Consider the following 14,474-nt stretch of genomic DNA (forward strand, 5'->3'; position numbering starts at 1 on the left):
TTTCACTCCAACATTGTCTTGGGGCCGTAGAAAAAAGTCAACATTACATTATATTAAAGCTCTGTGACATATGAGTTCTCTCAGTCTATAACCAGAGCGGCGAGTAGACATGTGTAGGGTGAGGGGTGTAGTTTGAAGGGAGGGGTATCATCAATCTGCTGCCTCCCACTTGGGGGTTGGTCCTGTCAGTGGCTAGGGGTGGGCCACCAGCTCTCAGATTAATCAGGGCTCTTTTCCCTCTAGGACGGGGGCACTGCATGTCGCGATACCACTGCATCCTGTGGTCTGCTCTTGGAGGGGCGGGGGTCCTGGTTGTGACCGCCCTGCCGCTGCTGATTGGCTGCCTCTACACCATGCCGCGTGAGACCCCTCTGTGAGTATTGCACTTTCTCTATGTTCAGGCTGGGACAGGGCATGGCTTCGCACCCTGAGGGCTTGTGGTAGTATTATGTAGTGCATCATGAACCGTATATAACTTACAAGAACCTACTATCATCCTGGTCACCAGACACCATCTGCTGAAGAAAGTCTGCTCAGGTTCCACTAGAGTTTCACAAAGAGCAGACCCCCCACTATTGAAGAAAAATATACTCTTTATTTCTTCTTGTTTTTGGTGGCTTTATTTCATTTGAGAAATGCGTTGGTTTATGAATTCTGTAGACACACAAAAAACTGTGTCTCTCTGAGGCATTGACATCAAGTACCTGTGACAGCAGGTGAATGTGAGTCTGTCCACCTCTAAACCTGGCAGGCATGTTGACAGACACACAGACTGACACAGACATACAAACAGAAAACAGCAAGCACTGAATGTCAATGTGTGATCTCAGCTCAGTGCTGTGTCCAGTAGATAGCAAGAGGGTACAGCACAAGTCAATGGGGCTTCACCTCTTGCCCCTCCTCCATTGAGGATAAATGCAGTGCACTCAGTGGACACTCCCCAATCCCCCCTGCTCTTCCCCACACCTTTAAGATAGTATTACCTCTGACCCACGACCATTCCTCTGACATCCCTCTTCCTCACTCCTCTGCTGCTCGCGACGCTGTTTGTGTTGCAAAAACTGCTTTCTTGGGGTTCACTCCCTGCTGGCCATTGCTGGTACTGCACTCGACTGGTGCTCCCCCTTCTGGTTGTCTGGGGTGCTGCACTCTGCTGGTGCTCCCCCTTCTGGGTGTCTGGGGTGCTGCACTCTGCTGGTGCTCCCCCTTCTGGGTGTCTGGGGTGCTGCACTCTACTGGTGCTCCCCCTTCTGGGTGTCTGGGGTGCGGCACTCTGCTGGTGCTCCCCCTTCTGGGTGTCTGGGGTGCTGCACTCTACTGGTGCTCCCCCTTCTGGGTGTCTGGGGTGCTGCACTCTGCTGGTGCTCCCCCTTCTGGGTGTCTGGGGTGCTGCACTCTGCTGGTGCTCCCCCTTCTGGGTGTCTGGGGTGCTGCACTCTGCTGGTGCTCCCCCTTCTGCGTGTCTGGGGTGCTGCACTCTGCTGGTGCTCCCCCTTCTGGGTGTCTGGGGTGCTGCAGTCCACTGGTGCTCCCCCTTCTGGGTGTCTGGGGTGCTGCACTCTGCTGGTGCTCCCCCTTCTGGGTGTCTGGAGTGCGGCACTCTGCTGGTGCTCCCCCTTCTGGTTGTCTGGGGTGCTGCACTCTGCTGGTGCTCCCCCTTCTGGGTGTCTGGAGTGCGGCACTCTGCTGGTGCTCCCCCTTCTGGGTGTCTGGGGTGCTGCACTCCACTGGTGCTCCCCTTCTGGTTGTCTGGGGTGCTGCACTCTGCTGGTGCTCCCCCTTCTGGTTGTCTGGGGTGCTGCAGTCCACTGGTGCTCCCCCTTCTGGGTGTCTGGAGTGCGGCACTCTGCTGGTGCTCCCCCTTCTGGGTGTCTGGAGTGCGGCACTCTGCTGGTGCTCCCCCTTCTGGGTGTCTGGGGTGCTGCACTCTGCTGGTGCTCCCCCTTCTGGGTGTCTGGGGTGCGGCACTCTGCTGGTGCTCCCCCTTCTGGGTATCTGGGGTGCTGCAGTCCGCTGGTGCTCCCCCTTCTGGGTGTCTGGGGTGCGGCACTCTGCTGGTGCTCCCCCTTCTGGTTGTCTGGGGTGCTGCACTCTGCTGGTGCTCCCCCTTCTGGGTGTCTGGAGTGCTGCACTCTGCTGGTGCTCCCCCTTCTGGTTGTCTGGGGTGCTGCACTCTGCTGGTGCTCCCCCTTCTGGGTGTCTGGGGTGCTGCACTCTGCTGGTGCTCCCCCTTCTGGTTGTCTGGGGTGCTGCACTCTGCTGGTGCTCCCCCTTCTGGTTGTCTGGGGTGCTGCAGTCCACTGGTGCTCCCCCTTCTGGGTGTCTGGGGTGCTGCACTCTGCTGGTGCTCCCCCTTCTGGGTGTCTGGGGTGCTGCACTCTGCTGGTGCTCCCCCTTCTGGGTGTCTGGGGTGCTGCACTCTGCTGGTGCTCCCCCTTCTGGGTGTCTGGGGTGCGGCACTCTGCTGGTGCTCCCCCTTCTGGGTGTCTGGAGTGCGGCACTCCACTGGTGCTCCCCCTTCTGGGTGTCTGGGGTGCTGCACTCTACTGGTGCTCCCCCTTCTGGGTGTCTGGGGTGCTGCACTCTGCTGATGCTCCCCCTTCTGGGTGTCTGGGGTGCGGCACTCTGCTGGTGCTCCCCCTTCTGGGTGTCTGGAGTGCGGCACTCCACTGGTGCTCCCCCTTCTGGGTGTCTGGGGTGCTGCACTCCACTGGTGCTCCCCCTTCTGGGTGTCTGGGGTGCTGCACTCTGCTGGTGCTCCCCCTTCTGGGTGTCTGGGGTGCTGCAGTCCACTGGTGCTCCCCCTTCTGGGTGTCTGGGGTGCTGCACTCTGCTGGTGCTCCCCCTTCTGGGTGTCTGGGGTGCTGCACTCTGCTGGTGCTCCCCCTTCTGCGTGTCTGGGGTGCTGCACTCTGCTGGTGCTCCCCCTTCTGGGTGTCTGGGGTGCTGCACTCCACTGGTGCTCCCCTTCTGGGTTTCTGGGGTGCTGCACTCTGCTGGTGCTCCCCCTTCTGCGTGTCTGGGGTGCTGCACTCTGCTGGTGCTCCCCCTTCTGGGTGTCTGGGGTGCTGCACTCCACTGGTGCTCCCCCTTCTGGGTGTCTGGAGTGCGGCACTCTGCTGGTGCTCCCCCTTCTGGGTGTCTGGAGTGCGGCACTCTGCTGGTGCTCCCCATTCTGGGTTTCTGGGGTGCTGCACTCCACTGGTGCTCCCCTTCTGGGTATCTGGGGTGCTGCACTCCACTGGTGCTCCCCTTCTGGGTGTCTGGGGTGCTGCACTCCACTGGTGCTCCCCCTTCTGGGTGTCTGGGGTGCTGCACTCTGCTGGTGCTCCCCCTTCTGGGTGTCTGGGGTGCTGCACTCTGCTGGTGCTCCCCCTTCTGGGTGTCTGGGGTGCTGCACTCTGCTGGTGCTCCCCCTTCTGGGTGTCTGGAGTGCTGCACTCTGCTGGTGCTCCCCCTTCTGGGTGTCTGGGGTGCTGCACTCTGCTGGTGCTCCCCCTTCTGCGTGTCTGGGGTGCTGCACTCTGCTGGTGCTCCCCCTTCTGGGTGTCTGGGGTGCTGCACTCTGCTGGTGCTCCCCCTTCTGGGTGTCTGGGGTGCTGCACTCTGCTGGTGCTCCCCCTTCTGGGTGTCTGGGGTGCTGCACTCCACTGGTGCTCCCCTTCTGGGTTTCTGGGGTGCTGCACTCCACTGGTGCTCCCCTTCTGGGTATCTGGGGTGCTGCAGTCCACTGGTGCTCCCCTTCTGGGTGTCTGGAGTGCTGCACTCTGCTGGTGCTCCCCCTTCTGGTTGTCTGGGGTGCTGCACTCTGCTGGTGCTCCCCCTTCTGGGTGTCTGGGGTGCTGCAGTCCACTGGTGCTCCCCCTTCTGGGTGTCTGGAGTGCTGCACTCTGCTGGTGCTCCCCCTTCTGGGTGTCTGGGGTGCTGCACTCTACTGGTGCTCCCCCTTCTGCGTGTCTGGGGTGCTGCACTCTGCTGATGCTCCCCCTTCTGGGTGTCTGGGGTGCTGCACTCTGCTGATGCTCCCCCTTCTGGGTGTCTGGGGTGCTGCACTCTGCTGGTGCTCCCCCTTCTGCGTGTCTGGGGTGCTGCACTCTGCTGGTGCTCCCCCTTCTGGGTGTCTGGGGTGCTGCACTCTGCTGGTGCTCCCCCTTCTGGGTGTCTGGAGTGCTGCACTCTGCTGGTGCTCCCCCTTCTGCGTGTCTGGGGTGCTGCACTCTGCTGATGCTCCCCCTTCTGGGTGTCTGGGGTGCTGCACTCTGCTGGTGCTCCCCCTTCTGCGTGTCTGGGGTGCTGCACTCTGCTGATGCTCCCCCTTCTGGGTGTCTGGGGTGCTGCACTCTGCTGGTGCTCCCCCTTCTGCGTGTCTGGGGTGCTGCACTCTGCTGGTGCTCCCCCTTCTGGGTGTCTGGGGTGCTGCACTCTGCTGGTGCTCCCCCTTCTGGGTGTCTGGGGTGCTGCACTCTGCTGGTGCTCCCCCTTCTGGGTGTCTGGGGTGCTGCACTCCACTGGTGCTCCCCTTCTGGGTTTCTGGGGTGCTGCACTCCACTGGTGCTCCCCTTCTGGGTATCTGGGGTGCTGCAGTCCACTGGTGCTCCCCCTTCTGGGTGTCTGGAGTGCTGCACTCTGCTGGTGCTCCCCCTTCTGGTTGTCTGGGGTGCTGCACTCTGCTGGTGCTCCCCCTTCTGGGTGTCTGGGGTGCTGCAGTCCACTGGTGCTCCCCCTTCTGGGTGTCTGGAGTGCTGCACTCTGCTGGTGCTCCCCCTTCTGGTTGTCTGGGGTGCTGCACTCTGCTGGTGCTCCCCCTTCTGGGTGTCTGGGGTGCTGCACTCCACTGGTGCTCCCCTTCTGGGTTTCTGGGGTGCTGCACTCCACTGGTGCTCCCCTTCTGGGTATCTGGGGTGCTGCAGTCCACTGGTGCTCCCCCTTCTGGGTGTCTGGAGTGCTGCACTCTGCTGGTGCTCCCCCTTCTGGTTGTCTGGGGTGCTGCACTCTGCTGGTGCTCCCCCTTCTGGTTGTCTGGGGTGCTGCAGTCCACTGGTGCTCCCCCTTCTGGGTGTCTGGGGTGCTGCACTCTGCTGGTGCTCCCCCTTCTGGGTGTCTGGGGTGCTGCACTCTGCTGGTGCTCCCCCTTCTGGGTGTCTGGGGTGCTGCACTCTGCTGATGCTCCCCCTTCTGGGTGTCTGGGGTGCGGCACTCTGCTGGTGCTCCCCCTTCTGGGTGTCTGGAGTGCGGCACTCTGCTGGTGCTCCCCCTTCTGGGTGTCTGGAGTGCTGCACTCTACTGGTGCTTCCCTTCTGGGTGTCTGGGGTGCTGCACTCTGCTGGTGCTCCCCCTTCTGGGTGTCTGGAGTGCTGCACTCTACTGGTGCTCCCCTTCTGGTTGTCTGGGGTGCTGCAGTCCACTGGTGCTCCCCCTTCTGGGTGTCTGGGGTGCTGCACTCTGCTGGTGCTCCCCCTTCTGGGTGTCTGGGGTGCTGCACTCTGCTGGTGCTCCCCCTTCTGCGTGTCTGGGGTGCTGCACTCTGCTGGTGCTCCCCCTTCTGGGTGTCTGGGGTGCTGCACTCTGCTGGTGCTCCCCCTTCTGCGTGTCTGGGGTGCTGCACTCTGCTGGTGCTCCCCCTTCTGGGTGTCTGGAGTGCTGCACTCTACTGGTGCTCCCCCTTCTGGGTGTCTGGGGTGCTGCACTCTGCTGGTGCTCCCCCTTCTGCGTGTCTGGGGTGCTGCACTCTGCTGATGCTCCCCCTTCTGGGTGTCTGGAGTGCTGCACTCTGCTGATGCTCCCCCTTCTGGGTGTCTGGGGTGCGGCACTCTGCTGGTGCTCCCCCTTCTGGGTGTCTGGAGTGCGGCACTCTGCTGGTGCTCCCCCTTCTGGGTGTCTGGAGTGCTGCACTCTACTGGTGCTTCCCTTCTGGTTGTCTGGGGTGCGGCACTCTACTGGTGCTCCCCCTTCTGGGTGTCTGGGGTGCTGCACTCTGCTGGTGCTCCCCTTCTGGTTGTCTGGGGTGCTGCAGTCCACTGGTGCTCCCCCTTCTGGGTGTCTGGGGTGCTGCACTCTGCTGGTGCTCCCCCTTCTGCGTGTCTGGGGTGCTGCACTCTGCTGGTGCTCCCCCTTCTGCGTGTCTGGGGTGCTGCACTCTGCTGGTGCTCCCCCTTCTGGGTGTCTGGAGTGCTGCACTCTACTGGTGCTCCCCCTTCTGGGTGTCTGGGGTGCTGCACTCTGCTGGTGCTCCCCCTTCTGCGTGTCTGGGGTGCTGCACTCTGCTGGTGCTCCCCCTTCTGCGTGTCTGGGGTGCTGCACTCTACTGGTGCTCCCCCTTCTGGGTGTCTGGGGTGCTGCACTCCACTGGTGCTCCCATTCTGGGTTTCTGGGGTGCTGCACTCCACTGGTGCTCCCCTTCTGGGTATCTGGGGTGCTGCAGTCCACTGGTGCTCCCCCTTCTGGGTGTCTGGAGTGCTGCACTCTGCTGGTGCTCCCCCTTCTGGTTGTCTGGGGTGCTGCACTCTGCTGGTGCTCCCCCTTCTGGGTGTCTGGGGTGCTGCACTCTGCTGGTGCTCCCCCTTCTGGTTGTCTGGGGTGCTGCACTCTGCTGGTGCTCCCCCTTCTGTTTGTCTGGGGTGCTGCACTCTGCTGGTGCTCCCCCTTCCAGGTGTCTGGGGTGCTGCACTCCACTGGTGCTCCCGCTTCTGAGTGTCTGGAGTGCTGCACTCCACTAGTGCTCCCCCTTCTGGACATGAGGGGTGCTGCACTCTGCTGGTGCTCCCCCTTCTGGGTGTCTGGGGTGTTGCACTCCACTGGTGCTCCCCCTTCTGGGTGTCTGGAGTGCTGCACTCCACTAGTGCTCCACCTTCTGGACGTCAGGGGTGCTGCACTCTGCTGGTTCTCTGCCTACTACAGATCACTGGTGCTACGTTCTGGTGTTTCCCTCTCCTATGGGTCCCCACTAGCCCTGCAACCACTGGTGCTTCTTCAGGGTGTCTGTGGTTCTGCGCTCTCCAGCTTCTCCTAGCAGTGACTGGTCATAGGGGTCTCAGTTATTAACTAGATGACCCCCACCACCCAACCCTTCGGTGTGCCCGTGGCTTCTTATTTTCGTTCCTCTCTTCAGCTCCTTCAGAACCTCTCCTTCCCTTCTTTGCCAGATCCACCCCCTGTTGCCGCCACAAATGGTGATGATTCTGCCTTCGGATACGTGATGTGAGTGTTCTGCATTAACACCGCCAAGACCCAGGCGGGGCATCTCCTCGATCCCATTTTCTCTAATTGGGATGAAATCAAGATGCTTCATCCCATCAGGATTCTGTGGTCAGATCACCACCTAATTCCGTTCTCCGTGATGAGCTCACCTAGAGAAGATAAGCTTAAGAGACTTACCCTACCTAAACGTAGGAATTAGAAAAAATTCAGCCATGTGGCATTCGAATGTGCTTTAAATCAGGAAACCCCATTGCTTAGTAAGACTCTTGCAGAAGCATGGAAGGATTATGAGGAATGGGTGTCTAAGGCATTAGATGAGGTGGCCCCTTGGACCCAAAAGGCCCCTGTACGTGGGACCAGGTCAGCCCCTTGGTATAGAGAGGAACTGCGCACAGCTAAAGCTGCATGTAAAGGTATGGAACGTTCTTGGCGTAAAGACTATGATACTGCCCGTAAGGAATTATACAGGAACAGCCGAAGGGAGTACCATAGTCTGATCAAGAAGACAAAAAGAAAATTTGTTAAAGAGAGGATTGAGCTGTCAGAAAACTCCTCTAAAGAGCTCTTCTTAATTTATAAGGAGTTAACGTCACTCACGAGAACAGTGATCAAAGACCTCTTTTCCACTGAGATATGTAAATCCATCTCTGATCACTTTGTGAATAAAGTGGAGAAGATTTATTTGTCTTTTGAGGAGAGTTCGGACAATGACGTCCCTGTCTCGGGTACTTGTCAGAGACATACTAAGGAAATATGTCTTAATGACTTCAAGGTTCCTCCAAGGGAGGAATTGATTAGACTAATCAATAGTATCCACTCAGGCTCCCCTATGGATGTTGTTCCTCCTACGATTCTCAGGAATCATTTAAATCTCCTGAGTAATCATATTGGTAATCTGGCTACCCTATCTTTTCACGAAAGTCATGTGTTAGAAGTATGGAAACTAGCCCAGGTGGTTCCTATAAAAAAGAAAGCTAACCAGAGCATATCCCAGCTGGACAATCTGGTGGAGAAATTGGTTAATAACCAGTTGGTGAAATTTGTGGAGGATAATCATCTTCTACACTTCTCTCAATCTGGTTTTCGGGCGAAACGTTCCACAGAAACGGCCCTCCTCTTCCCCACTGAATTGCTTCGCCAAAAAGTGGATGAGGGGCCGACAGCTGCCTTGATATTGCTGGCCCTGAGTGCGGCTTTTGATACTGTGTCGCACTCTAGGCTTCTTGCCCGCCTGAGCGAGGTTGGGTTAGCCGGGTCAGCCTATCAATGGATGGGCTCTTTTCTGGCGGACAGAACATTTCAAGTTCACTGCCCCCCTTTTAAATTCAGGCCTTGTTCTCTTAGACAAGGGGTTCCTCAGGGCTCCATATTAAGTCCTACGCTGTTTAATTTGCATATGGAACCTCTTGCTAGGATGGTGGAATCTTATGGGGTGGATATTGTGTCATATGCCGATGACACCCAACTGGTGGTCACTCTATCATATAATCCAGTTGAGACAGCAGATAACTTCTCCCCTTGCCTGGTTGCACTCGCTGGTTGGATGAAGACCAACTGCTTGCGCCTCAATGGGAATAAGACCGAACTACTAGTGATTGGTTCCCTTCCCTCGGTCTGGATGTCGGCCTGGTGGCCTTCCGACCTGGGTCCCACACCTACCCCCTCTGTTACGGTGAAGAACTTGGGTGTACTTCTGGACACCAACCTCTCGTATGCCGAACACATTGGAAATGTGGCGGGTAGTGCTATGGCATACTAAATGTCCTCCATAAAATCCTGGATCTATTACCCATTAAAGCTAGGAAAACACTAGTTCATGCCATGGTCACTTCTCATCTTGACTATGGGAATGCCCTGTTTTGTGGCCTGAATAAAAAAGGTATGCACCAACTTCAATGTGTCCAAAATGCGGCTGCCAGACTTGTCCTGAACCTGCCCAGGAAGTCGACGTGAAAACTTGGTTACAGACCCTGCACTGGCTCCCTATGCGGGAACGTATACTGTTTAAAGCCATGTGCATGCCACCTTCAATCTGCCCACCTTCACCTTCGATCTGCCGCTCCTCACCTTCAATATGCCCACCCTCACCTTCGATCTGCCCACCCTCACCTTCGATCTGCCCCCCCCTCACCTTCAATCTGCCCCTCCTCACCTTCAATCTGCCCCTCCTCACCTTCAATCTGCCCCTCCTCACCTTCAATCTGCCCCTCCTCACCTTCAATCTGCTCCTCCTCACCTTCAATCTGCCCCTCCTCGCCTTCAATCTGCCCCTCCTCGCCTTCAATCTGCCCCTCCTCGCCTTCAATCTGCCCCTCCCCACCTTCAATCTGCCCCTCCTCACCTTCAATGTGCCCCTCCTCACCTTCAATCTGCCCCTCCTCACCTTCAATCTGCCCCTCCTCACCTTCAATCTGCCCCTCCTCGCCTTCAATCTGCCCCCCCTCACCTTCAATGTGCCCCTCCTCACCTTCAATCTGCCCCTTCTCACCTTCAATCTGCTCCTCCCCACCATCAATCTGCCCCTCCCTACCTTCAATCTGCCCCTCCCCACCTTCAATCTTCCCCCCTCACCTTCAATCTGCCCCTCCCCACCTTCAATCTGCCCCCCCCTCACCTTCAATCTGCCCCTCCACACTTCAACCTGCCCCTCCTCACCTTCAATGTGCCCCTCCCCACCTTCAATCTGCCCCTCCTCACCTTCAATCTGCCCCTCCCCACCTTCAATCTGCCCCTCCCTACCTTCAATCTGCCCCTCCTCACCTTCAATCTGCCCCTCCTCACCTTCAATCTGCCCCTCCGCACCTTCAATCTGCCCCTCTTCACCTTCAATCTGCCCCCTCCTCACCTTCAATCTGCCCCTCCTCACCTTGAATCTGCCCCTCCTCACCTTCAATCTGCCCCTTGTCACCTTCAATCTGCCCATCCTCTCCTTCAATCTGCCCTTCCTCACTTTCAATCTGCCCCTCCCTACCTTCAATCTGCCCCTCCTCACCTTCAATCTGCCCCTCCTCACCTTCAATCTTCCCCTCCTCACCTTCAATCTGCCCCTCCTCACCTTCAATCTGCCCCTCCTCTCCTTCAATCTGCCCCTCCTCACCTTCAATCTGCCCCCCCCTACCTTCAATCTGCCCCTCCTCACCTTCAATCTGCCCCTTCTCACCTTCAATCTGCCCCTCCTCTCCTTCAATCTGCCCCTCCTCACCTTCAATCTGCCCCTCCCTACCTTCAATCTGCCCCTCCTCACCTTCAATCTGCCCCTCCTCACCTTCAATCTGCCCCTCCCCACCTTCAATCTGCCCCTCCTCACCTTCAATCTGCCTCTCCTCACCTTCAATCTGCCCCTACTCACCTTCAATCTGCCCCTCCTCACCTTCAATCTGCCCCTCCTCTCCTTCAATCTGCCCCTCCTCACCTTCAATCTTCCCCTCCCTACCTTCAATCTGCCCCTCCTCACCTTCAATCTGCCCCTCCTCTCCTTCAATCTGCCCCTCCTCACCTTCAATCTTCCCCTCCCTACCTTCAATCTGCCCCTCCTCACCTTCAATCTGCCCCTCCTCACCTTCAATCTGCCCCTCCCCACCTTCAATCTGCCCCTCCTCACCTTCAATCTGCCCCTCCTCACCTTCAATCCGCCCCTCCTCACCTTCAATCTGCCCCTCCTCACCTTCAATCTGCCCCCTCCTCACCTTCAATCTGCCCCTCCTCACCTTCATTCTGCCCCTCCTCACCTTCATTCTGCCCCTCCTCACCTTCAATCTGCCCCTCCCCACCTTCAATCTGCCCCTCCTCACCTTCAATCGGCCCCCCTCACATTCAATCTGCCCCCCTCACCTTCAATCTGCCCCTCCACACTTCAACCTGCCCCTCCTCACCTTCAACCTGCCCCTCCTCACCTTCAATGTGCCCCTCCCCACCTTCAATCTGCCCCTCCTCACCTTCAATCTGCCCCTCCCCACCTTCAATCTGCCCCTCCCCACCTTCAATCTGCCCCTCCTCACCTTCAATCTGCCCCCCTCACCTTCAATCTGCCCCTCCTCACCTTCAATCTGCCACTCCTCACCTTCAATCTGCCCCTCCTCACCTTGAATCTGCCCCTCCTCACCTTCAATCTGCCCCTCCTCACCTACAATCTGCCCCTCCCCACCTTCAATCTGCCCCTCCTCACCTTCAATCTGCCCCTCCCCACCTTCAATCTGCCACTCCTCACCTTCAATCTGCCCCTCCCCACCTTCAATCTGCCCCTCCTCACCTTCAATCTGCCCCCCTCACCTTCAATCTGCCCCCTCACCTTCAATCTGCCCCCTCCTCACCTTCAATCTGCCCCTCCTCACCTTCAATCTGCCCCTCCTCACCTTCTCTCTGCCCCTCCTCACCTTCAATCTGCCCCGCCTTACCTTCAATCTGCCCCCCCCACGTTCAATCTGCCCCCTCACCTTCAATCTGCCCCTCCTCACCTTCAATCTGCCCCTCCTCACCTTCAATCTGCACCTCCTCACCTTCAATCTGCCCCTCCTCACCTTCAATCTGCCCCTCCTTACCTTCAATCTGCCCCTCCCTACCTTCAATCTGCCCCTCCTCACCTTCAATCTGCCCCTCCTCACCTTCAATCTGCCCCTCCGCACCTTCAATCTGCCCCTCTTCACCTTCAATCTGCCCCTCCTCACCTTCAATCTGCCCCTCCTCACCTTCAATCTGCCCCCTGCTCACCTTCAATCTGCCCCTCCTCACCTTCAATCTGCCCCTTCTCACCTTTATTCTGCCCCTCCTCACCTTCAATCTGCCCCTCCCCACCTTCAATCTGCCCCTCCTCACCTTCCATCAGCCCCCTCACCTTCAATCTGCCCCCTCACCTTCAACCTGCCCCCTCCTCACCTTCAATCTGCCCCTCACCTTCAATCTGCCCCCTCAACATTTACAAGATCTGCCCCTCCTCACCTTGAATCTGCCCCCTCCTCACCTTCAATCTGCCCCTCCTCACCTTGAATCTGCCCCTCCTCACCTTCAATCTGCCCCTTGTCACCTTCAATCTGCCCCTCCTCTCCTTCAATCTGCCCCTCCTCACCTTCAATCTGCCCCTCCCTACCTTCAATCTGCCCCTCCTCACCTTCAATCTGACCCTCCTCACCTTCAATCTTCCCCTCCTCGCCTTCAATCTGCCCCTCCTCACCTTCAATCTGCCCCTCCTCACCTTCAATCTGCCCCTCCTCACCTTCTATCTGCCCCTCCTCTCCTTCAATCTGCCCCTCCTCACCTTCAATCTGCCCCTCCCTACCTTCAATCTGCCCCTCCTCACCTTCAATCTGCCCCTTCTCACCTTCAATCTGCCCCTCCTCTCCTTCAATCTGCCCCTCCTCACCTTCAATCTGCCCCTCCCTACCTTCAATCTGCCCCTCCTCACCTTCAATCTGCCCCTCCTCACCTTCAATCTGCCCCTCCCCACCTTCAATCTGCCCCTCCTCACCTTCAATCTGCCCCTCCTCACCTTCAATCTGCCCCTCCTCACCTTCAATCTGCCCCTCCTTACCTTCAATCTGCCCCTCCTCTCCTTCAATCTGCCCCTCCTCACCTTCCATCTTCCCCTCCCTACCTTCAATCTGTCCCTCCTCACCTTCAATCTGCCCCTCCTCACCTTCAATCTGCCCCTCCCCACCTTCAATCTGCCCCTCCTCACCTTCAATCTGCCCCTCCTCACCTTCAATCTGCCCCTCCTCACCTTCAATCCGCCCCTCCTCACCTTCAATCTGCCCCTCCTCACCTTCAATCTGCCCCCTCCTCACCTTCAATCTGCCCCTCCTCACCTTCAATCTGCCCCTTCTCACCTTCATTCTGCCCCTCCTCACCTTCAATCTGCCCCTCCCCACCTTCAATCTGCCCCTCCTCCAATCGGCCCCCCTCACATTCAATCTGCCCCCTCCTCACCTTCAATCTGCCCCCTCACCTTCAATCTGCCCCTCTCAAAATTTACAAGATCTGCCCCTCCTCACCTTGAATCTGCCCCCTCCTCACCTTGAATCTGCCCCTCCTCACCTTGAATCTGCCCTTCCTCACCTTCAATATGCCCCTCCTCACCTTCAATCTGCCCCCTCCTCACCTTCAATCTGCCCCTCCTCACCTTCAATCTGCCCCTCCTCACCTTCTATCTGCCCCTCCTCACCTTCAATCTGCCCCGCCTTACCTTCAATCTGCCCCCCCCTCACGTTCAATCTGCCCCCTCACCTTCAATCTGCCCCTCCTCACCTTCAATCTGCCCCTCCTCACCTTCAATCTGCACCTCCTCACCTTCAATCTGCCCCTCCTCACCTTCAATCTGCCCCTCCTTACCTTCAATCTGCCCCCACTCACCTTCAAACTGCCCCCTTCACCTTCAATCTACCCCTCCTCACCTTCAATCTGCCCCTCTTCACCTTCAAGCTGCCCCTCCTCACCTTTAATCTGCCCCTCCTCACCTTCAATCTGCCCCTCCTCACCTTCAATCTGCCCCCTCACCTTCAATCTGCCCTTCCTCACCTTCAATCTGCCCCTCCTCACCTTCAATCTGCCCCTCCTCACCTTCAATCTGCCCCCCTCAACATTTACAAGATCTACCCCTCCTCACTTTCAATCTGCCCCTCCTCACCTTCAATCTGCCCCTCCCCACCTTCAATCTGCCGCTCCTCACCTTCAATCTGCCCCCTCAACATTTACAAGATCTGCCCCTCCTCACCTTCAATCTGCCCCTCCCCACCTTCAATCTGCCCCTCCTCACCTTCAATCTGCCCCCTCACCTTCAATCTGCCCCCTCAACATTTACAAGATCTGCCCCTCCCCACCTTCAATCTGCCCCTCCTCACCTTCAATCTGCCCCTCCTCACTTTCAATCTGCCCCTCCTCTCCTTCATTCTGCCCCTCCTCACCTTCATTCTGCCCCTCCTCACCTTCAATCTGCCCCTCCCTACCTTCAATCTGCCCCTCTTCACCTTCAATCTGCCCCTCCTCACCTTCAATCTGCCCCTCCCCACCTTCAATCTGCCCCTCCTCACCTTCAATCTGCCCCTCCTCGCCTTCAATCTGCCCCTCCTCTCCTTCAATCTGCCCCTCCTCACCTTCAATCTGCCCCTCCTCACCTTCAATCTGCCCCTCCCTACCTTCAATCTGCCCCTCCTCACCTTCAATCTGCCCCTCCTCACCTTCAATCTGCCCCTCTCCACCTTCAATCTGCCCCTCCTCACCTTCAATCTGCCCCTCCTCACCTTCAATCTGCCCCTCCTCACCTTCAATCTGCCCCCTCCTCACCTTCA

At 57.9% G+C, this 14,474-nt stretch overlaps 1 protein-coding gene across 2 annotated transcripts in view; it reads left to right on the forward strand.

Moving 5' to 3' along the window:
• The window catches only part of LOC147700450 (pregnancy-specific beta-1-glycoprotein 7-like), a 225,266-nt gene that overhangs the window by 156,915 nt on the left and 53,877 nt on the right, over positions 1–14,474 (forward strand). Inside the window, exon 7 of one of the 2 annotated variants that reach the window (XM_086935863.1) lies at positions 244–373. The exons of the other annotated variant lie outside the window; for it this stretch is intronic. Within the exon in view, the coding sequence (XP_086791989.1) occupies positions 244–373 (130 nt within the window). The remainder of the gene's footprint in view (positions 1–243; positions 374–14,474) is intronic. 2 annotated transcript variants of the gene reach the window in all.

This window comes from Lissotriton vulgaris, chromosome 8 (genome assembly GCF_964263255.1).
Source record: "Lissotriton vulgaris chromosome 8, aLisVul1.2, whole genome shotgun sequence".
Classification (NCBI taxonomy): Eukaryota; Metazoa; Chordata; class Amphibia; order Caudata; family Salamandridae; genus Lissotriton; species Lissotriton vulgaris.